The sequence below is a fragment of the Lethenteron reissneri genome, chromosome 41 (assembly GCF_015708825.2).
Source record: "Lethenteron reissneri isolate LAM-NWPU_2019-01 chromosome 41, ASM1570882v1, whole genome shotgun sequence".
NCBI lineage: Eukaryota > Metazoa > Chordata > Hyperoartia > Petromyzontiformes > Petromyzontidae > Lethenteron > Lethenteron reissneri.
This window is the reverse complement of record NC_083819.1, coordinates 320,885-348,652: the sequence shown is the minus strand read 5'-3', so window position 1 is coordinate 348,652 and position 27,768 is coordinate 320,885. Positions and strand designations below refer to the sequence as shown.

General features: G+C 50.8%; 1 protein-coding gene across 1 annotated transcript in view; it reads right to left on the bottom strand.

Annotated features, from left to right (window-relative positions):
• LOC133352587 (regulator of G-protein signaling 7-like) overlaps nt 1–27,768 on the bottom strand; it is a 97,690-nt gene that overhangs the window by 8,228 nt on the left and 61,694 nt on the right. Inside the window, exons 5-16 of the mRNA XM_061568327.1 lie at nt 26,834–26,937; nt 25,610–25,661; nt 24,854–24,918; nt 24,200–24,276; nt 23,061–23,142; nt 21,866–21,940; nt 18,871–18,969; nt 17,541–17,602; nt 15,158–15,268; nt 13,841–13,966; nt 11,582–11,768; nt 9,678–9,767 (exon numbers count right to left, since the gene is read on the bottom strand). Coding sequence (XP_061424311.1) covers nt 9,678–9,767; nt 11,582–11,768; nt 13,841–13,966; nt 15,158–15,268; nt 17,541–17,602; nt 18,871–18,969; nt 21,866–21,940; nt 23,061–23,142; nt 24,200–24,276; nt 24,854–24,918; nt 25,610–25,661; nt 26,834–26,937 — 1,130 coding nt within the window. The remainder of the gene's footprint in view (nt 1–9,677; nt 9,768–11,581; nt 11,769–13,840; nt 13,967–15,157; nt 15,269–17,540; nt 17,603–18,870; nt 18,970–21,865; nt 21,941–23,060; nt 23,143–24,199; nt 24,277–24,853; nt 24,919–25,609; nt 25,662–26,833; nt 26,938–27,768) is intronic.

Below are 27,768 nucleotides of genomic sequence, written 5' to 3'. Positions count from 1 at the left end.
TGTACACGAATGGTGTGAAATTGTTTCATTGCGGTCGTGATGTATCGTCACACACACACGCGCACGTAGTGGGGGGCGATATAGAATTACTGGGTCACCGCTGCGATCTCCACTCGGCAGGAACCAACCAAGCACCATGCACGGCCTGCAGCCACGTGCAGCTACTGCGGGGCTGCAGTCCATGCACAGAAGCCACTAGAGCCGTGCACTTTTAAATCTAGATTGAGATCTCATTTATTTAGAACTGCTTTTCGCGTTTAGCTTGTTGTCCTTCCCATGCACCTCCGATTAGCACGGTTGGCTACGTACGGTGCAAAAGAAGTTCAACATACATACAACCGCACACTTGGGAGATTCATCTCCAGTTATGAAGGATGTTACAATTCACCCCGGCGACACACACACACATCACATGACATGCATGATCCGTTTTCATCACTCCTCCTCAGTGGGCGTCTTCTTTCATTCCTTGGCTGCCTGCTCCTTCACTATTTTTGACCATTGGCCATTGTTTTGTTCTACTTTCCTGAACAGTTTGCTATGACGTCTTTCACCTGTGCATGCTCTCTAAGCCACGTGGTCCTCCTCCTGTCTCTCAATGCAATTCCGAGCGTGCATTCTTCCATACTTCCCTTGTGCACCTTTCATTTTCTGCTCCAATTTTTGGTTTAATGACCACGTTTCTGAGCTGTACTTTGTACCATACGCAATTAGAGAATGCAGTGATTGGTAGCCTATCTCACAAGATGTTTACTATGAAGAAGGATCATTCCCCCAAAACGTTGCCGATCATGTGCGAGTTTATATTTCGGGCCACAGTGTTATTGACGAACATGTCGAGTTTCGGTATCTTGCGTAGAGACGTACATCTTGCTTACCGTGCACTCATTCTGCAAATGCAGTTCGGGGACTGAACAGAGAATGGGCCGATGGGCAGAAAGTGCACCGCAGTAAAACACCCCATGAGAGAAACACTGGACAGCTGCTGTCTGCACTTAGAATCACATACGAGATGTCCCATGTTCGAGCGCACGGTGAAGCATGCAGCCCTGTGCATCTCGATGGCCTTTGGTCCAATCTAAAGATTACGTGTGTGCTGAACATGCATGCGTAACATCCTGGGCGCCAGTACACATCACTCACGAAAGTATATTTTCAATAGCGCTTTGGATGCAACGATAACTGCAATCGTGTTGGTGGATTGGCGCAGATGTCAAATTTGCACGAGACACTTGCAGGGCAATGGGTCGTGAATGATGGTGCTGAAACGTTGTTACTCGTTCAACAGAAAATACATTCGGCTGCACAGAGTCGCCAACGTTGTTTTCCACGTGTTGTTTCTTTATGATCGTGCAAGATGAGACAACACAAGTGTCACCGACACGGTATTAAAACGAGACCGTGTTTAAGTGTGATGCTCCGGGTGTAATGGTGAATTATCTTTTTTCAAATGCTAATAATTTTAATCAAGCGAGATGCTATATTGCGAGCCCTTGCACTCTGGTGAATCTTGTAAAAAAGAAGACACGCGTACATTAAATTGAATAAGATGAATAGGTGCATTAGCAAGAGGAATTTCTATTCCATGCTCTGACCTATTTAGCTCTGAACCGATTGAATTTCACATCACTGCTCCAGACTACAAACCCTGCTGGTCTACTTAAAACCTATTTCTCATGTAAATAAATAAATAAATAGGTAGAAAACTTCTAATCCAGAGAAGCTTGTTTGGCTGATATGTCAGTACTGCCCTTTCCTACTCTTTGCATTAGCTACGCACAGTCACTCAAGCGGCAACATTTTATTTTAAGAGGATGGATACAGTGACGGGAAGACTGATTGAATGGATGTGCAGGCAGACAGATACAGGTAGGAGTCATAATAATAAGTGCAGGTGATAATCGACCAAGTCAGAGGCGCGTAGTAAGGCAGGCAGCCAAACAGACAGAGAGATGGCAAAGATAGACAGCTAAGGTCGGTACTAGATAGACAGATTAACGTCCATGTATTAGCTCTTTGTTAATCTACTCCTGGATGAGGGCCGCCCCACGCTGTACAGGTGGCAGTGATTATTTGACCACACTTCACCATGCCGGCCAGTGTAGGCTGGTGAAGGTAGGGAGTATAGATTGAGAACAGTGCAGTACAACAATGGATTTTGCTGCATTGCCCTCTGCTCACCACGTGGTCCAGCAGAAGCCCACAGCACCTGTTCCCTCGTGCTTAGTTTCCGAATTATGACGAGAATCTGGTGCACTCCAGGTATTTTGATCAAGGACAAGATAAATACATACACACATGCGCACCTACGCACGCACGTCAATATATATATATGTGAAGTCATAAATAACATCAATTCATTCGTTGGCAAAGAGAATTAGTCAAGAAACACCAGGAATGGGTGAAATTCAGCCTGTCGGGAAATCTGTCACATCCAATCGGCCGTACGCATGACTTAACATCTCTCTCCGGCAACACGCGCCTGCCAGCATGCATTATTGAGGCTCTCAACACATCACGGAACCAAGGGCAAAAACTCGTGAGACCACGAGCGAGGAGCAAGCCAGTCCTAGGACAAAGAGAGGAATCGTGTCGTTGTCTTTAAAAACAAGAGAAGGAGCAGGTTCAATGAACGGGATGCGCACTCGCTCTGCGCTTTGTGGCGCTGCATAAACACAGAAAAGCGTTCCCCAAGTCTCAGTCAGTTGTTTGATTGCGGTCTCAATGACGTCGCGAGCTTTTACTCTTTGTTTCATTTAAAATCTTCACGCCCTTTGCCTTAACGTTGTTTCAGTTACCAACAGGTTTTTTAGCTCTTTTTCTTGCTGGAAAGTCGGCCGTGAATGTACGAATGTATTTGTGTATTTGTTTGGTTGTTGATGTTGTCGAGCGGACTACATGGATATGATCGTATTGCTCACGTAACGATTCTGTCGCATATTAACCTCATGGCGGGACCCTGGGGTCCCATAAGCCCCCGCCTCTCGCATTAACTGCGTTGCGCCGTCATTTTATGTCTGTTGAAGGCGAACGATACGGCGATCTAATCCTCTCGATGAGCTGTACAAGATGCGCTCATCAAAGTTTTGTTTATAACTACGGCAATTTTGGCAACCATGGGTGCTTGGTGAAGAACGAGGAGAGGACTGATTTCTGTCCCGTGCCAACGGCGACCTTCTACCTGGGGCGTCAACGGCGGCACGCTTCGGGTTGTCGAGGGCGCAGCTCTTCTGCGTATTCGTCCTCGCCGCTGCGCTTGGACATGACACGGCAACAGGATGATCCGCGCCAGGCGGGTCGCGGCGTTTATGTGCGCGGTGGGACGGAATCGTCAAAAATGAATACACGAATTACGATTTTGACTTCCGTTTACTCGGGAACCCCGGGTCCCGCCATAAGGTTCAAATATCCGAATACACAAACGCACCAAACTGCAGGGCACTTGGCGCTAAAGTTTGGTTCGACCGTGTACACGATACGAGCGATCAAACCATGTGAGTGCTGGTATTCGTTAGTTGGTATTCGGATTCATGGTGGAGCCAAACTGAAGTGCAGCTGGCACTTGAGTGGCATGGAATTGTCCACTAAGCGTCTTAAGAAACGTCTGGTACCCGTTCTGGTAACGACTCAGCGTTTTTCCATTACATTTTAACTACTCCTGTTAATGTCACATTTTAATTATATGTGTATTCATAATTTACCAACGACAGGAGTCCGCTGTTTGTGGTAAGGTGAACTAATTTGCTACTCCGCCTGTCATCTGCTCTGCACCGCGGCAAGTTAAGTCATCGGAACAGGATTGCTTTTTTTGGCTCGTGCCGATGTCTTGTTGTAAGTCTTAATGTTTTGTCCCGCTGACCTCCATGAAGAGACAGTTTGGAGCAGATGCTTAAGAGGCTCGGGCCTCTTAAATAAAGGGGGTTAAAATTCCCGTAATTATAAGAATTGTTACCACGCAATTCAACAGAGGAGTTGATTCCTGTTCATCTTGTCTCTACTGCCGTGTTTTTATTCATTCAGATTTTTCGTCTCATTTGCACAGTTTTGTCCTATCCATGCCCCTTTCACGACGCTGGTCGGTGTGGGGTGGTGAAGAGAGGGCCAAGGACCGGTTCAGATATCATCATTTTAAAAAGTACTATTTTTTTTATTGTACCAGGTAAGGCCCACTGAGCTATGTAGCTCTTTTTCAGAAGTGATCTGGCCACAAATGACAGCTCAACGAAGTGGCTTATCACGTGGAAATTGATAGCAGCAGTCAAATACTCTAAATGCATATTTCTAAATTTTGAGAAAAATACTGGAGGACCCGGAGAAAAATCCACGTGACCACGGGGAGAGAGACATGTAAACTCCAAATATACAGCAGGCGTCACGCTCGAACTCACGACCTCCTGTATATCAGGCGAGGTGGTTAACATCTCGCCACCACGGCGCCCAACTGATATTAGCCGTGGCCAGAATTCGAACTCATCTTACTGAGTTCACAGCGCAATGCGTGAAACCAATGCGCCCACGCTCCATGCTATGTGCATATATTTTGTATAAATCATAACTAATAAAATCTTACACGCATGATCAGATACATGTGTCGTGAACATAAGATTTGATTTTGATTGATGAATCAATGCATAATTACTTGCTTACTAAATATACTGAGAAGTGCCATGTGACTTCAGTACAACTCAGTTGGAAGGATAACAGTGTCAATCATGGCATTGCGAGTGTGAGATTTAACGGTGTGCGAGCGTGCACGTGTGTGACCTTATACTCGGTCTATAGTCTATAAATAAACAATAACCGACGTGATGTCGTCTACCGGTGTCCCATATCAGATTTCACACGAAACAATTATTTCAGGTGTTTGCAGGGTCAAAGAACAGGTCAAAAGTGTTGCAACATTGATTTTTAGTTTCTAATTAGGCCAGGGACCCTTGAAAAGAGTTATTGGGCGTGGAATCTGGCGCGGTGCATTTCTTCAGAAGCCGGGGATCTACAGAAAAGCTTCGAATTTTGTCTCATGCACAAAGTAGACCGCAGCGGAACCCTGAAGTGGAAAAGAGCATAAGTGACATCACTTCCTGTTGGCAAGTGTGAATGCGGCTTACACCTAAGCCTGCTTGCTTGTGAATATAAATGCTAAATATGTACTTTTAAAATATATATAATACAGAACGTCCCAAGTGGCATAGCGGCACGCATTGCATGAACGGGTAATTGTATTCGCACGCCTCCCCAGCCCACGTGGGGTGAAGAGCATGAAGCGGACCGAGCCTTGTCCCACTCATCACCGCTTGGGTGATTTTCTCAAACGAAGTTCTGTGGTCTTGCTCAAAGTCAAACTTAACGTGAAAACAAAGACGAGGGCGCGAGAAAGACAGCAGCAGCAGCAGCGAGGCAAGTGGCACATGTCAAAAATTAGCCGGGCATCGTGTCAACAGGCGAGTTGTTCCCAGCGCGGATTTTCACGCGTCGAATGTGAACAACATTTTCACAGCCTGTGTTGTGTGTGGGGAGCGGAAGAGTAGCTGTTAGGATCTGCAATGTGATGGTGCTTGGCTTCAGGGTGCGACGTTGACGAGACGTTAACTACCTCGCCTGGTATACAGGAGGTCGTGGGTTCGATCCCGACCTTGATGCTGGTATATTTGGAGTTTGCATGTTCTCCCCTTGGTCATATTCATTTGTCTCCGGGTCCTCGAGTTTTTCCCCCCACATTTGGAAACATGCGTATTTATAGCAGTATTTGCCTGATATAAATGTACACATAAGCCGCCTTGTTGAGCTATGCTTTGTGGCCAGGTTGCTTCTGAAAAGGAGCTACATAGCTCAATGGGCCTTACCTGGTAACATAAAAATCAAGGTAAAAATATATATTTCAGCTGGTGATTGAGCTGCGTCCATAACTGTCCATCCCTTCCTCCACAATCCCAAGCCCAGTGTGCTGTGCTTCTTCTAATCGCCTGCTACATCTTGGTGGCAGCGCGGTGGTGGTCGTCACGCTTGTGTCTTCCCATAGCTAGAAGCCCCTGGGCTCGATTCCTCAAGCGGGAGCCTCTTCTCTGTGTGGAGTCAGCCAGTGGTAGGTACCGCCCCCCTGTTCTGCGCGGTTTACTTCCGGGTTCTCCCAGCTTTGGGATTGGCTCCCCCAGCCCACGCCCCGCCCCCACACTCACCCAGCCCACGCCCCGCCCCCACACTCACCCAGCCCACGCCCCGCCCCCACACTCACCCAGCCCACGCCCCGCCCCACACTCACCCAGCCCTCGCCCCGCCCCCACTCACCCAGCCCACGCCCCGCCCCCACACTCACCCAGCCCACGCCCCGCCCCCACATTCACCCAGCCCACGCCCCGCCCCCACACTCACCCAGCCCTCGCCCCGCCCCCACACTCACCCAGCCCACGCCCCGCCCCCACACTCACCCAGCCCACGCCCCGCCCCCACACTCACCCAGCCCACGCCCCGCCCCCACACTCACCCAGCCCTCGCCCCGCCCCCACACTCACCCAGCCCTCGCCCCGCCCCCACACTCACCCAGCCCACGCCCCGCCCCCACACTCACCCAGCCCTCGCCCCGCCCCCCACACTCACCCAGCCCACGCCCCGCCCCCACACTCACCCAGCCCTCGCCCCGCCCCCACACTCACCCAGCCCACGCCCCGCCCCCACACTCACCCAGCCCTCGCCCCGCCCCACACTCGCCCAGCCCACGCCCCGCCCCACACTCGCCCAGCCCACGCCCCGCCCCCACACTCACCCAGCGCACGCCCCGCCCCCACACTCACCCAGCCCACGCCCCGCCCCCTCCCTCACCCAGCCCACGCCCCGCCCCCACACTCACCCAGCCCACGCCCCGCCCCCACACTCACCCAGCCCTCGCCCCGCCCCCACACTCACCCAGCCCTCGCCCCGCCCCCACACTCACCCAGCCCACGCCCCGCCCCACACTCACCCAGCCCACGCCCCGCCCCCACACTCACCCAGCCCTCGCCCCGCCCCCACACTCACCCAGCCCACGCCCCGCCCCCACACTCACCCAGCCCACGCCCCGCCCCCACACTCACCCAGCCCACGCCCCGCCCCCACACTCACCCAGCCCACGCCCCGCCCCACACTCACCCAGCCCTCGCCCCGCCCCCACTCACCCAGCCCACGCCCCGCCCCCACACTCACCCAGCCCACGCCCCGCCCCCACATTCACCCAGCCCACGCCCCGCCCCCACACTCACCCAGCCCTCGCCCCGCCCCCACACTCACCCAGCCCACGCCCCGCCCCCACACTCACCCAGCCCACGCCCCGCCCCCACACCTCACCCAGCCCACGCCCCGCCCCCACACTCACCCAGCCCGCCCCGCCCCCACACTCACCCAGCCCTCGCCCCGCCCCCACACTCACCCAGCCCTCGCCCCGCCCCCACACTCACCCAGCCCACGCCCCGCCCCCACACTCACCCAGCCCTCGCCCCGCCCCCACACTCACCCAGCCCACGCCCCGCCCCCACACTCACCCAGCCCTCGCCCCGCCCCCACACTCACCCAGCCCAAGCCCCGCCCCCACACTCACCCAGCCCTCGCCCCGCCCCACACTCGCCCAGCCCACGCCCCGCCCCACACTCGCCCAGCCCACGCCCCGCCCCCACACTCACCCAGCGCACGCCCCGCCCCCACACTCACCCAGCCCACGCCCCGCCCCCACACTCACCCAGCCCACGCCCCGCCCCCCACACTCACCCAGCCCACGCCCCGCCCCCACACTCACCCAGCCCTCGCCCCGCCCCCACACTCACCCAGCCCTCGCCCCGCCCCCACACTCACCCAGCCCACGCCCCGCCCCACACTCACCCAGCCCACGCCCCGCCCCCACACTCACCCAGCCCTCACCCCGCCCCCACACTCACCCAGCCCACGCCCCGCCCCACACTCACCCAGCCCACGCCCCGCCCCACACTCACCCAGCCCACGCCCCGCCCCCACACTCACCCAGCCCACGCCCCGCCCCCACACTCACCCAGCCCACGCCCCGCCCCACACTCACCAGCCCTCGCCCCGCCCCCACACTCACCCAGCCCCGCCCCGCCCCCACACTCACCCAGCCCACGCCCCGCCCCCACACTCACCCAGCCCACGCCCCGCCCCCACACTCACCCAGCCCACGCCCCCGCCCCCACACTCACCCAGCCCTCGCCCCGCCCCCACACTCACCCAGCCCACGCCCCGCCCCACACTCACCCAGCCCACGCCCCGCCCTCACACTCACCCAGCCCACGCCCCGCCCCCACACTCACCCAGCCCACGCCCCGCCCCCACACTCACCCAGCCCACGCCCCGCCCCCACACTCACCCAGCCCACGCCCCGCCCCCACCCTCACCCAGCCCACGCCCCGCCCCACACTCACCCAGCCCTCGCCCCGCCCCCACTCACCCAGCCCACGCCCCGCCCCCACACTCACCCAGCCCACGCCCCGCCCCCACATTCACCCAGCCCACGCCCCGCCCCCACACTCACCCAGCCCTCGCCCCGCCCCCACACTCACCCAGCCCACGCCCCGCCCCCACACTCACCCAGCCCACGCCCCGCCCCCCACACTCACCCAGCCCACGCCCCGCCCCCACACTCACCCAGCCCTCGCCCCGCCCCCACACTCACCCAGCCCTCGCCCCGCCCCACACTCACCCAGCCCACGCCCCGCCCCCACACTCCCCCAGCCCTCGCCCCGCCCCCACACTCACCCAGCCCACGCCCCGCCCCCACACTCACCCAGCCCTCGCCCCGCCCCCACACTCCCCCAGCCCACGCCCCGCCCCCACACTCACCCAGCCCTCGCCCCGCCCCACACTCGCCCAGCCCACGCCCCGCCCCACACTCGCCCAGCCCACGCCCCGCCCCCACACTCACCCAGCGCACGCCCCGCCCCCACACTCACCCAGCCCACGCCCCGCCCCACACTCACCCAGCCCTCGCCCCGCCCCCACACTCACCCAGCCCACGCCCCGCCCCCACACTCACCCAGCCCTCGCCCCGCCCCCACACTCACCCAGCCCACGCCCCGCCCCACACTCACCCAGCCCTCGCCCCGCCCCCACACTCACCCAGCCCACGCCCCGCCCCCACACTCACCCAGCCCACGCCCCGCCCCACACTCACCCAGCCCACGCCCCGCCCCCACACTTGCCCAGCCCACGCCCCGCCCCCACACTCACCCAGCCCACGCCCCCACACTCACCCAGCCCACGTTCCCCCCCCACCCTCCTCAGCTATATAAACCCGTGTGAGAGCCAGCTCTCTCTGACATGTTTCAGCAACTGTCTTCGCTGTGTTTGTCCCCGCCTGATGACGGACGCTTGTGTTGCGCCCGAAACGTAGTGATTTAATTTAGTTGTTTTCATTGTAATAGACTATATTTTAAACCTACGTGACTTTACCGAATTAAACCAAAGAGTACAGTTGTCCACTCTCAGTCGCATTCGGGCCCATTCCCATTCCCATGCCGTCTGGGTGGACTAAGATATCACAGTTTCTGGAGGGGCACTGCTCTGTATAAACAATTTGCAAGTATCAATGAATAATGTTTCCGCATGGTGTCCATTTTTTATGTTTTAATTGACAACCAATCCCCTGCCGTGATAGTGAAATGTTCTACAGCTGCGAGAGCAACGGCAGTGGTGGTGCTTACCTTCTTCTTGGCTTGCAGAAGCTCCTGGTAAACGCTGGAGCGAAGGAACCGTGCGTAGCTGTCACTCTTCATCAGCTTGTATATGTGCTCCTGCCACGGGAGAATGAGGAGCGTGTCGTTATACTCGAGAATTAAAATGCCCGTCTCGTGGTTGAATACACGAGGTGGGAATTCACTTGAAGGGCGCCTTCGCAAACACACGGACGACGTTGACGCGATGACAGCGCACGACCGATGTGCGTGTCACTCCTTTCATTTCTTTAACTTGCTATAAAAGTGTTTTATTTTTAAGATGCAAGTTTTTGTTTTTTAAGCGGGGGTTTAAAACAACAATGGAGGTTTTTGTTAAATCCACAACGCCCCCACCCCCACTGCTGCTGCGCCTTTGTCGACCCAGCAGCATTCATTGGCACACCACAATTAGTCACATGGGGCAATGTGGGTATTCCCACTGTTGCAGTACAACTGGTATTCCCACCTGTTGCAGTACGACTGGCCAGCGTGAAGTGGCTTCATCGATGACTTGCAGGGCAAGCTATGAAGCGATGTGTGCGTATGTTTGCTTGGGGTTTCAGGCGCTTTATGAACAGTAAGAGGGCATTATTAGGCAGGTTATAACCCCCTCGCAATTTTAAGATTTGTCATGATTGGAGGTCATGGCTCAGTTAGAGAATCGATTATGTTTTAATTTGTCTCGCTTTTTCTGCGAAGCTCGTTTGGTCCGTCATATGTTCACTTTCATCCTTTCTGTTAACCTCATTGTAGCAATAGCATATAATGTATATACAGCTTAAATAAATCGTAAGTAATAAAATATTAAACGGATGAAGTGATGCATGCAAGGTTAATCAGTACAGGGCTATACATTATAGTCGGCGCTTTTTTGTCTGTTTTTATTAGCACGGCTAGCACGGCTAGCACGGCTATCACGGTCTGAACAAAGATGTCATCAAGCTGTTATGGGAATATGTCAGTGACACCAGAGTCACCACCCACCAGTCAACACCCACCAGTCAACACCCACCAGAGTCAACACCCACCAGTCAACACCCACCAGTCAACACCTACCAGTCAACACCCACCAGCCCACACCCACCCGTCCACACCCACCAGTCAACACCCACCAGTCAACACCCACCAGTCAACACCCACCAGAGTCAACAAACACCAGAGTCAACACCCACCAGTCAACACCCACCAGTCAACACCCACCAGTCAACACCCACCAGTCCACACCCACCAGAGTCAACACCCACCAGTCAACACCCACCAGAGTCAACACCCACCAGAGTCAACACCCACTGGTCTTTATTAGTGATTGCCACGGGGTCTAAAATTTCAACAGAGCTGGCAGGACCTCTTTTAAAAGTGTAATTTAAAGTATGCACTGAGGAAGGCAACTTCCATCCAATGTTATATTTATTTCAGTCACGATTGTATGCTGTTTATGACCTTAATTAGTTCTCACTCACAATACTTGTCAGTGAGAACCAATAAACTGTTGTGCAGGAGATCATTATCCTCATGCGTTTATATCTATATTAATTAGTCAATAGTAAATATACATCTCCAAATTACATGTTTAACAACTAATGAGCGACTGTGTAGGAAGACCAAATAATGAATTACAATTGCCCCTTTAGGTCACCTTATGGCACGCTGTACTGCATGTCATACTGACAATAACAATGTCGTGATGATATCTGCCGCAGAAAACGATGGCGATGATGATTTGGGTAACGTCAATGGTGACAGCGAGACGATGGTGTCAACGAACAGCGATGGTGACAATGATGATGCCGATGACAAAGATGTCAACAATAACGAGGATGATGAAACGATGTTGTCAGTGATGACAACGATGGCGATGATGACGACCGGACAAATTTCCGCAAGTGCGTTACCTGCGCGTCCTCGAAGGTGTAGCGGCCGGGTTCCTTGACGTTCTGCAGCGTCTTGTCGTAGCTCTTCGAGTCGAGGTTGATGGCGCTGGGCGCCCCCGATGCCAGGAACTCGCGCCAGATCTCCTGCACGCGTTCGGGGACCTCCCGCATGGGCCGGCACTTGAGGTCCTGCACCGCCAGCCAGAACCTGTGCGACCAGACACGCACAGCTGTAGCAGCATGTGGAGCAGGGGCGCCACGGTGGCTAGGAGATGTTAACTGCCTCGCCTGGTATACAGGAGGTCGTGGGTTCGATCCTGACCCTGACGCCTGCCGTATATTTGCAGTCTGCGTGTTCTCCCTATGGTCGTGTGGATTTTTCTCCGGGTCCTCCAATTTTTCCCTCGATATTTAGAATCAACGTGCGTTTACAGTATGTGGCTGCTATAAATTACCACGTGATAAGCCACTTCGTTGAGCTATTATTTGTGGCCAGGTCGCTTCTGAAAAATTGCGATATAGCTCAGTGGACCTTACCTGGCACATTATGATTACGCTTATTTTACCTGGGAAAGCTTCACCGAGTCTCAGGACTCTTTCTCATGAGGGTCCAGCAAGTTGTTCGCAGCAGGGGACGATGATTGCTGTGCAAATTCCCAATGAGTAATTTGTGGGAAATTTTCAAAATTGGACAATGATGCCAGCACACAATGTCCCCATGCTTGTGAATGCATCACGGGATCTGTAACGTTCACTGTGAAGCAAATAGCATAGAGTATGTCGACGGTGAATACATCTGCAGTATTAATCAGGGTGGCCAATGGATTCGAACTGTGAACCTTTGCAACAATGACAAACGTGCTCCCGCTGAACGATTTCACCACCCTTTTCTATGGCTAGGAAACTTTCAAATCGGGACAAAACGACTTGAAACGTACCGATTTTCGAAGCTAATCATACCACTTTCCAAAGTAAAAAAAAATATTTAAAGAACTCATTTTTGGCTTTTTCTGAGAGCCATCGAATTAAATGGGCTTAAAACTCGTCAGCCTGGAAAGGAGGCAGACTTCGAAAATATCGTGGGATCCATTCTTTAAAAAAACATTTAAACCCCCCTCTCTCCATGTCTGGAACCCTCTGGCACAGTGACACCAGGACGCACTTCTGGTTCACCGCGTGAGAGCCACCCTCAGCCAACGCGCGCCGCAGCAGCTCTTTACCCTCCCACGTGTTAGCCACCCCCCCCGTCCATTTCACCCCTCACCACCACAAACTTTTACCGCATCCCTCGCATGTTTATTTTAAGAAACGCACGGCTAACGATGGAAAATCCCAACTCCGAGCTCTATGCACGAGGACGCACGTGACCTGTAACCCTGGGTTTATCCTTGGAATGGACCATGCATCCGAAAATGTGAATAAAGAAATACATTTTTAAAAAATAAGCAAACTTGGCAGCCCTAGTGCTTAAACCTACAGGGTTAGCGAGTGTGCGCCAGTCGCGTGTGCGATGCTCGGCTCTTCCTGACCACCTTCCCGCGTGCACCGAGCCGGGCGCGAGAGCAGCACTGAGTGTAATTGAGACGGATGAGGCCAATGACCCCAATATTTTGACCCGTTAGGGCGGCACACATTTGCATGAATGTATAATCACTGGCAACTTATCACGCTGTCGTGACATGCGCTGACATGTGTGGGAAAGCCTCACGGTTTACATTGAACTATTCCAGCCCCGGCAACATCTCTCAATGTGGCGAGATTAGTTTAACCACATTTTTCACGCGATGATGTCTTTAATTAGTGTTTGCACAGGAATTATTTTTGTTAAATAGAATTATCTCTCCATCATTCCGATATTGAAAAAAAGCTGAGAATTTTTTAAAGACTTTTAAACCGTGAAGAGTTGCATGCTTGAAATTAGACTGAGAGACAGAAAGGAAGACATGAAACAGCAATTTAGAGACATCGTATTTCACGTTATATAAAACTACATCGGCTTGGGTAGGACACGCCACTAGTGGCTACCACAGAAGAGAATGCCTCAGAGGGCGCCCACTAATGGAGAGATTAGAGCGATGAGATCAGCTCGTGATGGAATGTTGCATCACGGGACCATGACTGATAGCGACAGCATCGGGGGGGACTTTCTCCAGCAGTGGATAGATCATGGCTTATGAGAAAGATGATGATGATGAACATTTTGGTCCCTCTTGGAACTTTTCGTCCATTTCCTTTAAACGTCACGAGAGCCTACTTGCTGCACTGCAGTCACATTCCCACCTCAGATTTTCGGAGCTGAACTCGGACTCGAGGAACCGCAGGAACTGGTCCCGGCCCACCGAGTCTTTGAGAGCCTCGTCGATGCCGAAGCCCCACCTCTTCACTCTCTGCTGACTCGGCTCTTTGCTGCGAAGAGGAGACGGCAACACGGCACGACGTGAACACCTTCCTGTGAGCGGCGAGTGGTCGCAAACTCCGAAGCTAAAACACGACCGGAGGAGCACGCTGGCAAGGTGGCTGAGGAAGCTAACGCCTCATCGGAGCATTGATCTCACGTGAGTGGAGTCTACGCGTGAGTACAAAAACCAGGTTCACAATTTGCACGCTTGGCTACGTACGGTGCAAAAAAAATGTCAACATGCACACATCCGTGCATACGTCATGTGGCGCATCGTGCTGCTCTTTGCTACTGGCGACTCAAACTCCGAGCGAGACTTCTCTGTATGTCTCCTCGGGCTTCTGACCAGGAAGTCACTCGAAGACGTCGTCTCATCAGTTTCTGGCCCTGAGAGGGGATTTTTGTCAGCATTTAGGTCTACTTCGAATTAACGATGTCCATTTCGCCTAGGTGATGGTATTGTTTTTATGGTAACGAGAGAGCATCTGAATTCCCACGGAACCGTAGCATCACAGAGTGTTTGCTTGGTTACGGAATGGCCAGAGCCCTGAGCATGAGACCCAGAAGCTGAATCTGTCTCCCTTACAAAGGGGGATTTGCGAGGACGTCTATGTCAAAGAGCTCCGTAGCTCATTGGATTCCTCTTTTCATTCACATTATTGTCCTTCCACAAAGGGCCAGCTCGCTTTTATCGCTGCAGCTGACATATTCCACACATTCTGGTCTAATCGTAGTGAGACTGCTTAAAGCAGATGGCTTCGCGAGTCCTTGCCTGGCCTCACCATTAACATTCACTTATGGTCATGCAATTTAGTTAATGTAAATGATGGGAAAATCACAGAGATCTCGAGGCAACGCCAGTAATTTATTTATTCACTCAATATATAACCTACATTTACTTATTTTGCTAACTCGGCAGGCACATTGGTATCAGGTGGGGGTATTGCTGTTCTCTGTCCTTAAACAGTCGAGCATTTCGGGTTGTTTTTTATTGGCAGGCACGTGACAGGGTGCCGCATGCTGCACCCAGTGCGTGCTGGCCGGCCCTCCGAGGGACACACTTGCGTCGTGGGGGGGGGGGGGGGGTCGTAGCGGGGGCCATGGGGGGGGGATCGTAGGGGGGTATAATACGGAGGGGGGGTGGGGATCGTAGGGGGGGGGGCGGAGATCGTAGGGGGGCGGGGGTAGGGGGGGCTCACCTCGCCTCCACCTCCCACAGCGTGGTATCGTCCGTGATCCACGGGTTGGAGGGCTCCGGCGTGGTCAGGAAGGGATCGTACTCCGTGTACTGCTCCCTGTAGCTGATGAGGCTGTGGTGGAAACACAGCACCAATACAACACAGGACAACAGTACAAATATGGATCAGCGATGCCAGTGGCAGTGTTTTAAATAGCCCAGTTGGATATTGGAATCATGTCCCCAGACAGTATGAATGTTTATTTTTATCTTCTTAATTGTGTTTTTTTTATTGTGGGTTCTTGCACATGTGTACTTGCTAAAGCAATAAGTCAAGAAACATCTATTCTGTGCTCTCCAGTTGCATGGGTCTCTTGACCCAATCCTGGCTAGCTGGCACAGATATAACACTTACTACCCACAAACAAAAATTGTGTTACATAGTGTAATCAATGTCACCATCTGCATCTTCATAATCGGCATCATCATGAGAATCATCAGTATCTTCATGTCCACCATCATCACCATTGTCAGAATCGGCATCATGGTCATGACAATAATGATGACAATGAGGGTAGTGCTTCGGCACGTGAGCTACTCTAGCCAATAATAAAAACAAAAACAACTGAAACTATAGTCTAGCAGCATAGTTGTACATCATTTGGCTTACTTTAAAGGACAATGCATATTCACACTCACAGTATGAACCCTTTTAAATAATGTTTCATCATTAATTTATATATGATAATTCTGGATGGAACTTTCCGTCACTGGGGAAGTGATTTTATCGTAAGTGCAGCGATATTAAATTATCATGAAATAATACGTGCCTTGACTTAAAGCGAAATAATATTATGAAAGCACAATCCTCGCTTGCTGGTGGTTACACCGGCGATGACGGCAGCAGCGACCATCGCTGCTTTAGCGGCAGGACCAGAGGGACGTGCGCCGAATAGTGTGTGACGGCGTGGTGTGTGACGGTGTGGTGTGTGACGGTGTGGTGTGTGACGGTGTGGTGTGTGACGGCGTGGTGTGTGACGGCGTGGTGTGTGACGGCGTGGTGTGTGACGGCGTGGTGTGTGACGGTGTGGTGTGTGACGGTGTGGTGTGTGACGGTGTGGTGTGTGACGGTGTGGTGTGTGACGGTGTGGTGTGTGACGGCGTGGTGTGTGACGGCGTGGTGTGTGACGGTGTGGTGTGTGACGGTGTGGTGTGTGACGGCGTGGTGTGTGACGGTGTGGTGTGTGACGGTGTGGAGTGTGACAGTGTGGAGTGTGACGGTGTGGAGTGTGACGGTGTGGTGTGTGACGGTGTGGTGTGTGACGGTGTGGTGTGTGACGGTGTGGAGTGTGACAGTGTGGAGTGTGACGGTGTGGTGTGTGACGGTGTGGTGTGTGACGGTGTGGTGTGTGACAGTGTGGAGTGTGACGGTGTGGAGTGTGACGGTGTGGTGTGTGACGGTGTGGTGTGTGACGGTGTGGAGTGTGACGGTGTGGAGTGTGACGGTGTGGAGTGTGACGGTGTGGAGTGTGACGGTGTGGTGTGTGACGGTGTGGAGTGTGATGGTGTGGAGTGTGACGGTGTGGAGTGTGACGGTGTGGAGTGTGACGGTGTGTGAGTGTGACGGTGTGGTGTGTGACGGTGTGGAGTGTGACGGTGTGGAGTGTGACGGTGTGGTGTGTGACGGTGTGGAGTGTGACGGTGTGGAGTGTGACGGCGTGGTGTGTGACGGTGTGGAGTGTGACGGTGTGGAGTGTGACGGTGTGGTGTGTGACGGTGTGGAGTGTGACGGTGTGGTGTGTGACGGTGTGGTGTGTGACGGTGTGGAGTGTGACGGTGTGGAGTGTGACGGTGTGGTGTGTGACGGTGTGGAGTGTGACGGTGTGGAGTGTGATGTGTGGTGTGTGGAGGTGTGGTGTGTGACGGCGTGGTGTGTGACGGTGTGGTGTGTGACGGTGTGGTGTGTGACGGTGTGGAGTGTGATGTGTGGTGTGTGGAGGTGTGGTGTGTGACGGTGTGGTGTGTGACGGTGTGGTGTGTGATGTGTGGTGTGTGACGGTGTGGTGTGTGACGGTGTGGTGTGTGACGGTGTGGTGTGTGACGGTGTCGTGTGTGACGGTGTGGTGTGTGACGGTGTCGTGTGTGACGGTGTGGTGTGTGATGTGTGGTGTGTGACGGTGTGGTGTGTGACGGTGTGGTGTGTGATGTGTGGTGTGTGACGGTGTGGTGTGACGGTGTCGTGTGTGACGGTGTGGTGTGTGACGGTGTCGTGTGTGACGGTGTGGTGTGTGACGGTGTCGTGTGTGACGGTGTGGTGTGTGATGTGTGGTGTGTGACGGTGTGGTGTGACGGTGTCGTGTGTGACGGTGTGGTGTGTGACGGTGTGCTGTGTGACGATGTCGTACCTCTCTGCAACCTTTGACATCTTCATGCAGTGTCGGTCGAGTTGTCCCCTGAGGAAGATGATCTGCAGAGTTTCAGCAGAAAAACAGGTCCGCCAAAGTTAAGGCGTTCAGATGAGAACTAAACTGAAAAAATAAATGTTAAAATATCTCAGATGTTATGTCTCTGTGCAACTAGAGGGATTTCAGCCTTCAAGATTGTAACTTTATTCATTTTGTTTACCCGCAAGGATGTGTGTCTTGAGAAGTTAACAACAGCAGTGTAGGTTTAATTAATTACCAAGTGTTTAAAGCTTATCTTGAAGAGTTTTGCATTCTCAGTAAACACCATTTCATTATCTTCTGCTTTTTTAACACTAATTTGCTACTCGTTAAGAATCCCACATCTTTCGTTGAGTGTTCGATTTTATTAATCTGTACATCAAATTACCATATTACTAAATACCATTCATGATGGCTGGCTTTTGTAGACCATGAAGCAGGTGTTTGACTGGATAATGTAGCTGCCTGAATATTCTATTTGCTTAATCGTTTATTTCAGAATGTACAGAAACCAGTTATGTGGATAGAGCAGCTACGCTGCAACTGCGTGAAGGTGGCAACATCGTCCCAATTAAACGCCGAGTCAAACGAGGAGGTGCGCTTCCACTGAACACTATTTGCGCAGCAGCGATGTCAGAAGACGTTTTCCAGAAATTCCATTGGAGACATAGTGGCATCAGCATAAATGTAAACTGTACTCCGAATCAAAATCTTTATTTAGACTGGAGAAATCCGATGAGTAGGGGCGAGTCATAAAGTCACAACAACAAACAATACAACACAATCTATAGGAGTGCAAAGTATACGAAAGCTAAGAAAATCACTATAAATATATAAAATTATTTATGTAAATAAAGTATATAAGCTCAAATTGCATAAGTACATCTTTTCCAAAGGTTTGGCAAGGCAGCAAAACAACAGCAAAACAGTTCCAGACCACACCAAGACAACAACACACAGTCCCTCAATAAAACTGCACATTCACATTGAACTATTCACCATCTCAGATTAGTGCACTGCAAGCGGATCGTCCCAACCAATGGGAGCGAACGAAGGGTTCTTTAACGGCTGTGGGCAACGTATTGCAGCGTTTACTGAGACCTGAATAGCTTTTAGCACTTTAACATGAAGTTTTATTAATAAAAAAGCACGTAAAGATATTTTATAATAAAAAAATGTTCTGCTAGAGGCTCCCCTATTTCTGGCAGGATCTATGCTCCCTCCTACTTGTTCGGTGATAGGTGCTCTGTGTCGATAAGCCAGACAATGAGAAGATAGCGGTTGAACTCGCCTGGGTCCTCAGCTCGTCCTCCGTGGGGGGCTTGGCGTCGACAGGCAGAGCGTGCGTGGGACTCTGGGAGTGCGAGTCGCCTTGGAGACCGTAGACCGACTGTGAAAAAACACACAGCAACGGGGTGACTCCCAGGAAACACACGACAGCGGGCCGACTGCCAAGTGAGGTTTCATGGTTGTGTCGTGCAGCCTCTCTCCGATGCGGCACAATGTCCAGCGTTTCGCTCCAGATGCCGGGAGCTTCTTTAACATTCATTTCATCAACGTTCACCTCCAGAAGAAGCTACCAGCAAGTGCGGCGATGTGTCGGACATCGTACTGGATGGCTAAACATGAGAACTCGCCCGAGGACAGTCGCTTGTCATTTACATTTTAACATACAACGGAACACCGATTGGTATCGAGAAGCGGCTAAATAAAATCACTAAAATCTCCACCGCAACTTCAAAATAATGACACTTTATCTCAAACACTTTTATCACATGTACCATTTCTTAATTGCTGTAAAGCATTGGATTAAAGCGCTCTATAAATCTAGATAAGACAAGTGGGACACAAAAAGACAAAATCCCAGGTATAGCCTTAACAGACTGTTGGGGCAAGTGCTGCTAGCGAGTAGCACCTATGAAGGCCAGCACAGGACACAAGGGGGTGGGTGGCCAGCACCACGCTGTATGGAAGCTATCTCAACTGACGCTCCACACAAAGCTCCAACTCTTCTTGGTCACTGTCATGCCCTCCATTTTATTTGCTTGCGAAACGTGGACCCCTCTAATAGAACATCTGCTCCGGATTGAAACATTCAGGCTGTCCTGCCTATGATCCATCCTGGGTTAAACGACACATTCCGATCAGCGAGCTCCTCCGGTGCACAAGGCTGCATGTAGCCCGCATGCCCAGCCACCGCATGCCCAAGCATCTTCTTTGGGCTGGATAGAGGGGACAAAATTAGTGCGGCGGGCTGAGAAGGGATGGACTGATGCGTTACAGGAGGATGTGGAGCTGAGTGGACTTGCTGAAGACCGGTACCAGCGGTGTCAAGATCGCCTGGCCTGGTACAAGCACCGCGTTGACGTCACTGCCACTTAGTAGGGAATGGCGGCTGTTGTTGTGTGTGTTGTATGTATGTTGAACTTTTTCTGCACCGTATGTAGCCAACCGTACTAATCGGAGGTGCGGTAGTGCAGTGGTTAGCGCACTGTACTACGAATCTAGTGAGTCGAATTTATTTCCCACTGATGGCTACCAACACCAGTGACGATTATCTGAACCAGTCTCAGGAATCCCCGGGGTCGACTCAGCCTCAAATGAGTGCCTTGGGCGATATGTAAACGTCGCCACGAAAGAGACTAAGGCGGCCGGGCATGGTGCTGGCCACCCACCTCTCTCTGTGTGCTGTGCCGGCCTTCATAGCTGCTCACTTACAGCACTTGCCCCAAAAGTATGTTAACGCTATACGGGGGATTTCTGTATTTTGTGTGTTTGCATGCGCTGAAATCAACAGTCTCTTATTCAAAGGAAAAGCTTCAGCCTTGAAAATATTTATGAATGAACATTTTCTGGACGTTTTTCTTTGGTGACATGTGACATTGTAAAAAAAAACGCCTTGTTCAGTGATTTTCATGCATTTGACAGCAGCTACCATTTCCTATACCCTATTTGAATTACAATAGAGCATATAGGTGAAAGGTTTTCTCTGAAGAGACCTAATCATCAAATAGGTGGCACTTTTGAATATTTTCCCGAGCCATTCGTCGAAATTGAGGCTGACGGATCCATCACCCTCAGGCTGCTTTTTTAAAGTAGATTTTTTTTTTCTAAACGCACTATATTGTAAACCAGGCAGCACTGCAATATATACATACATTGTTTGTATTACCAAACCTTACTGTTTCACGACAGGGAGCTCTGATCCACGATATTACATCGCAATCGACGAGTCATACACATTTTGCTTCCCAGTTGTTCTGGGGTCTACTTTTGCTCGGTTTTCGTTCGTTATACGAAATCGCTTGCTGTGAGGCTTGCGTGCGAGGCTTAGTGAACACTGTCCCACCCAGCAGGCTGCCAGCAGACATCATTAGACGTGACCCAGAAAGGTGTGAGCCGTGCGACGTGTACGTGCGATCCATCTCCCGTGCCTCTCAGGCTGCAGCAATCTGGGTGTTAACAGTCTCGGGTTCCCAGCCAAATGTGTTCCATATTCCTAGGGTAAAAGAGCTTCGCATGCAACTCTCTAGAATCGATATTTCACGGATCCAGGCTGCAATTCCATTCAAGAATCGATAATCTTTGTTGACATTGTGGAGAATGTAGCTGCCTCCATTGCTTGCAAATGTACACAACGAATTGACAATATGCGACATACACAGCAGAATTCCACTTATCCTTGGCCCTATTAACCTTGAATTCTATTTTACATGGGACCAATTGGGGCTAGAAAAAAATGGGCCCCCATATTTTTCACAAATTGACCGTGTTTTTATCTATTTTCCTCATCATAGAACGGTCTCCTATTCATCTGCATTTATTTTGCGGTCAAGTGGAGATGCATGATAGATTCATCCCATTAGCCGTGGGATATCCACAACTTTTGTGTCACGGAAACGTGAAGTAATTTTGCTAATAAACCCAGAGATAACAGGACCTCACATGAGTGAGGATCAGCTACTAATTAAACGAGCCCATGCTTGAATATATATATTTTATCACAAACCACGGTTAATCCGAAATTCTGATAATGTGATAATGGGGAGTTGGCTGAGGTGTAAGACGGCGTTCTTCATTGCAAGGCCCGTGGGCCACGGGCGGCCCCTGGTGGCCTTTGGGGCGGCCCCCGACAATACACAAATGTGAAACACCCCCCGCCCCCCTATTGTGCTTTCAAACCCAATGGTTTCAAATGTGTGGTGGCCCTCACACTCTGATGTTGGAGAAAGTGGGCCCTTTCTCAAAGTTAGTGAGGAACGCTGCCCTAGGGGATTGGAGCTCACCTTTCGGGTTTTGTGTGGGTTCTTCATGCGGCACGATTTCTTGATGTCCATCTCTGTCGTGTTCACACAGCCAGGCTGGGCACAAGATGAATTCACCACTTTTTAACCGAGTCGTCGTGACAACGGAAACAACACGGAGTCATTCCGTCGTCGCTTAATGAATTGATTATGCACAGGCTAACTCTATTTTTAAGCAGGATATTGATTTATTTATTTTTAACGTAAAGAGTGGAACTCTGTTGGAGAGAAATGAGAAGTGGATTCAAGGAGAGCGGAGAGTTTGTTCGTCCACGCAGTTGTACCAGTCCAGTCCCAAACATGCTTTGTTTAATCGCGGTAACGCTTTTGGGCCTTTGACCACACGCCCAAAGGCGAAATATGCAACAATAACTCGTAGCAACCACTCGAAGTCGAGCAGTGCGAGGAGAGAAGCAGAAGGCAGTGGTTGTTGCAACATGCAGTGTTGGTGGTTGAACACAAAATTAATGGCAAGACGACAGAAATTGTCTGGCAGACCTCAACATCTTTATAAAAAGCATTGAGTGAAGTTAATTGGAACAGTAACCCTGGTTGTAAAAACATAACTCAAAATCACCTATAGCCTCATTTATGGCAATATAAATAACATACATAAGCGAACAATGTGTCTCCTTCTGTCTCTCTACATGAAAATAAAATAATTTATTACACAACCCATTGGCCCCACGGCCTTCTGAGCGTACACAGTTTCAGCAGCATCTTGTACTGAACCAATAGTACTGCCTCAGTACTCATCTCTTTAAAGCCCTGAGCTCGTAGTGGAAATTCCTCATTTCTGTGGAAGGAGAAAGGCTATCCAGAGGACAACCACTGTTGACATCCTCACTAAGTGGTACTGATTTTATCGACCTCATAAGGATGATCTGCTGAGTCAATCTCCAACCAGGATTTGAACTCGCGACCTTCTGATTGCCGGCCGCTGCCTCTGCCGCCAGGCAATCAGAGGGGCTGAATAATTAATGTCATCCTGAGTAAAAGCACGACTGGCACGTGCATAGAACTGAAGTGGGAGGGAGCGCGCTCACGCGTCCATTTGCTTGCATGCCTCCATGCGCACGTCGCTCTGCACCGTCGAATCTTTCAACTAAGTGGAGACTCCATTAACAGCCTGGCTTGCCACCCTGTCATAAATCAACCCGACGGACGGGAGACTTACCACTGGTCTATGAACGTCCCAAAACGCACGCTCTTGGCTGTCCAGAATCTTCCTCTCAATCTTGTCCCGTTTTTTGTCGACTCTAATCGGATGAAATGACACATGTTGTGAACGCCACGGCCTTGGGAAAATGTGACATGTTTGGGGGTTTTTTGTCTGAGAAAGCACAGCAGGGCAGAGTTTAGGGTGATCTCATATATCTTATTAATTGTCTTCTGCCAGTCAGATGTTCACAAAAGTACAAGGTGAGGGGGGAGCAAGGTCCTTTACTGAGAGACACTGTGGGCAAAAAATGAGGCCATGTGAGCTGACATAAATTAATAAGAAGCTCCGCTCCTCACTGTATGTGTGTGACTTTGTAGCATCGCTTAGCAACCCACGAATAGTCAGATATTGAAGCCGTTACACCAGAGGGGAAAAGAATTCCGAAAGCAATTTGGAGACTGTTTTGTATTTATTATTTGTCATTTAATCCTGGGCCAAATTGTAACAAATGGCTGCTCCTCCGTAGGATATAAAACTGCATCACGTTTGACCGTTTTTTTTTATTTCACCATCAATCTTGTTGTGATCAAGGTATTTGAAAAAAAGATATCTTTCCAGGACTTCAGTCAGCAGAGCCTCAAATCAATTGAATGGGCCTGTAAGACGGCACCACAGAACCACTCTCAGATTTACTGCGATGGGTCTCCTTCATACGCTGTATTGCGTGGGTCACAATGTTTTAACAACCATCAAATATACACGTGTTGGCACTCATAACTGGGTTAGGATAAAACTAGTAGGAAAATAAAACAATTGAACTCGTGTTTTCTTTGTTTGTGTCTGTATTAAGACCAGTGCTTCACAATTCTTGAAAAGCCAGCTTAAACACTGATGGATGCCTGGATTCGAACTCAGGATCAGTGGTGTCAGCTGAAAGGTTTTTGGAGGCCTGGGGTAAAATGCCAGACGAGGCCCCCTTCTGAGGCCAACTGTGCAAGCCCTGATTCCGACTCAGTGCTCTAACGTGACCATTATGAGTCCCCATTCAATGGACACAGCGGCGACAGACAGATGCTGCAGAGAGGAAACATTGAAACGCGCCGGGGAATGGCCGAACGTAAAATGTGAATGTTAAAAACCAACTGGAGGCTCACTTAGCCTGCGCTTCGGCCTGCATGAAGATGAATTCCCATTTTCTGGCAAACGCTCGCTGAAGTCTCGCCAGGCTCTCCTGTGAAAACACAAACGGCAGATGAGAGTGCCAATGTCATAAGCAGGACCTAAATGAACCCTTAAGAGGCTTTTTATAACAAAATGCCTTCAATATATGGGAATTACATGTATACCTATTTTGCAAGGGAAATCTGGATTAAGTACAAAAAGATTAGAAGCTTAGACTTTGTATAGAGATTACACGTACACAAAGCTATACAAAAGCATGCACATCCTGTAAAAAAACTAATTTTTTTGCGTTATAAAAATGACGACTGTGATTACCAAGTTAATAATAATGTAACATGATAACATAATATTGTAAAAGGTGGTGTGATATAACTATAAAAACATATAAAATGCCAATTTTATGAGAAATTACTTTGACTACTCCATAGCGAGATGGTGTTTTCTGTTGAACCAATATATACATGAACCTTTGCAGTATTTGGTATTTAATATGACGCATTTAGGGTACAATGCGCTACGCAAGTGAAATCAACAACAGTTCCAGATATCTTAAAACAGAGTGACGTGTTTCAACTATATTCTCTGTTTTCAATAACTGTCCAATTTCAAATTTGCGGGTGACTTACCGCTTCGTAATCGGCGAGCTCGAGACGAGCTTTGTTTTGCATGGTTCGTTTGCACAAATACACGGCTGCACGCACACAGAGGGAGAGTGGCGACACACGAGATTAAACGCACGCACATTTCATTCCGCTTTGTGCGCATTGACTTATGTTTAACACTCAAGCAAATGGTGACGGTGGCGAAATACTTATTTTTCCGATCGTGTGAAGTGGTGATCAATGATTCATTACCGGTTCCAACCATCAGGAACCGGCGACCGTTTCCTCTGGAAAGTTCACGAAGATTGCACCGATTGGCACGCGAGGACGTCCAAGCGGGACGGGGAGGCGGACTCCGACTGGCCTTACAGCGCCTACAGCTGCAGAGCCCCCCCCCACCCCACGTGGTGCCTTCGTTTCTCAATTACTGATGAAGGCAAAGGCGCAGCCCTGCAATTTCTTGATCACAACACTGCTGGCAGAAGGGCCTCCACTGTGTCATATTCACCCGGTGTTATAGTTGCAAACAGCACTTGAGGCATGGTATGGATTTGAACTTTACTTTGCGCTCGTGTGGCTGACCCTATGTGTGCATTTGTTTGTGTTATCCCCTCATGTGCATGCATTTTCTCCAGACACCACTGCTTTCCTCGTACACACAAACTATAATGTACTCTTTACAGAATTGGCAAATATTCCAAGCAGAAATCTCCTCGGTAAAGAGTTGACAGTTGCGAATAAAATTGTAATATATGAACCAGAAGAAGAAAAAACACGTACCATAGTCTGTGTTCTCTGGATCCCAGCAGTTTGAAGGCCAGAAGAATGGTGTCTGTAAACAAACACAGATAAGGCTCAGCTCGCAAAGAGCTCAAAGGTCGCCAACTAAACCCAGGACCCAACGGTATGAGAACTATTAACAAGAAGATGAGACACAGCATTTAATATATCCAGTGTTCCCAGAAGGCCGTGCGGCTGATGGGTTGTGTAAGAAATACTTTTAAGTTGTACGTGGAGATGAGGATATGTGAAGGAAACATTGTCTGCTTATTTATTTGTGTTGTTTACATTCTCCAAAACTACGCAAATTATTATTCTGAGTGATAAAAGAAAGAGCCACATTGAAACACCCATTGTGGTGCAGTAGCTCACTGCAGGCAACACCAAAGAAGGCAACTCCCTTGAGCAAAGAGTTTTGCTTTGGCGCAATCGCCGATGAGAAGAGTCTCACATGAAGGCCAGCGTGGCAGTGCTGGCAGACAATACAAACATATTACCAGAATTGTATGGCAATCGCCTGATGATGCTGGCTGTAATCACCAGCGAAACGTCGTACTCAATTGTTAATGTGTTGTGGGTTTGCTCTCTAACACAACCGGTGTGCTGAACTATTAACTGATTGGCACGTTATCTTCACGTGATAACCCTGACTAATTGGCTGTCGGGTGGAGGTGGGTGTACGACATATTTACATTCACCCGACCCAACCCAATAAACTTTATCATGAGACAATATCGGTCTTGAAAAGCCTGCGTGTTATACAGTAATATTTCTCCGATTTGCCACTGGCTGTCTATAAAAGTTTTGTATCGAATTGAAGTCAGCCCTCAATGTTGTCGAGATCCTCCAGACATTCGCTCGTGTCTACTCATTCCCTCTCATCCTCCGGTCACACGGAGGAGTGTGCTCCAACTACCAGACATCACAGCCTCCAGTCAACTTTCATTTCATGGGAGGTTGCTCCTTCTCCTCTATTGCCCCAATGTCTTACCCCCCCCCCTCACTCCCGGCTATGAGAGCTGGTGACTCCTTATCCCTGGTTCAAGTCCAGCCTCAGGAAAAAACTTTTCCTTCTCCTCTACCAACTATGAACCTCCGTGACAAAAATAACAAATTCTACACCCGATTGCCGAGTGTCTGCCTGCCACAGCCAGCCCCAGCCCACGGGGATAGCGCGGCCGCAGAGTCGGTGGAAGCGGCAGGGGGACGTGGGGGGGGGGGCACCTGGAAGCGGTAGAAGGTGCCGTCGTCCTTGAGCATGAGCACGTGGTCGGAGATGGGGAAGAAGTAGCCGTGGGCCGCCATCAGGGTGCCCACGTGCAGCGCCTCTGCACGGCAGCAGCAGCAGCAGCAGCGCGCACGCGTCAGGCACGCGAGCAAGCGACCCGGCACGACGTGGCGCAGGCAGGAGCTGCCGAGGGTGTAGCCGGAGCAGGGGGGCCGTGGTTCACGGGGGGGGGGCTCAGATCGCCGGTAGAAATGCAGTTTAACAAGTAAGATGCCGACCGATTTGTACAGATTTGCGGGTGTTGTTAGCTTCGGTGGCCCAAGTGTTTCTTCAGGCACCACAGTTGCTTGACACATGCAAAACACAACAATGTAAGGAAGTGAACACGTATTCCAAGCAGGACCCTCGGTGCAAGGAGTCTTTAGAATCGGCGAGGGTTTCTCTGACGAGTGAAGGACTGTTCTCAAACTGCTGCGTAGCGCAGGAATGACATTGCACACATTTCACCATTATCCACGACATCTCATTCTGCAAGGGTTCACCCGTACACCAAACAGCTTTGTAGACTTTGCAGCACAAAAGTTTGCTCGGTGAGATGAGGTTTCAAGTACACGGTGAACCCCGAGCCGGCTCTGGGACATTGTTGGGGGCTATCGGATTGGATTGTGCAGCACGAGGCGGACACCGAACCCAGAGGGAGTGACGTCACGCCGAGCTGGCTCACGACGATTGGCTCCCCGCTGCCAACTGTGACGTCGACGCAAGGGGCTTTCGACACCGAACTGGGGCTCACCTTGCAGCGTGGATCTCTATGTAAGTCCATGGTTCTCTATATGCGTCTATGGATCTCTTTGTGAGTCTATGGATTCTGTATGCTAGTCTTCACTGAATCACAGTATGCATCTGTGTGCAAGTCTATGGGTCTCCATGC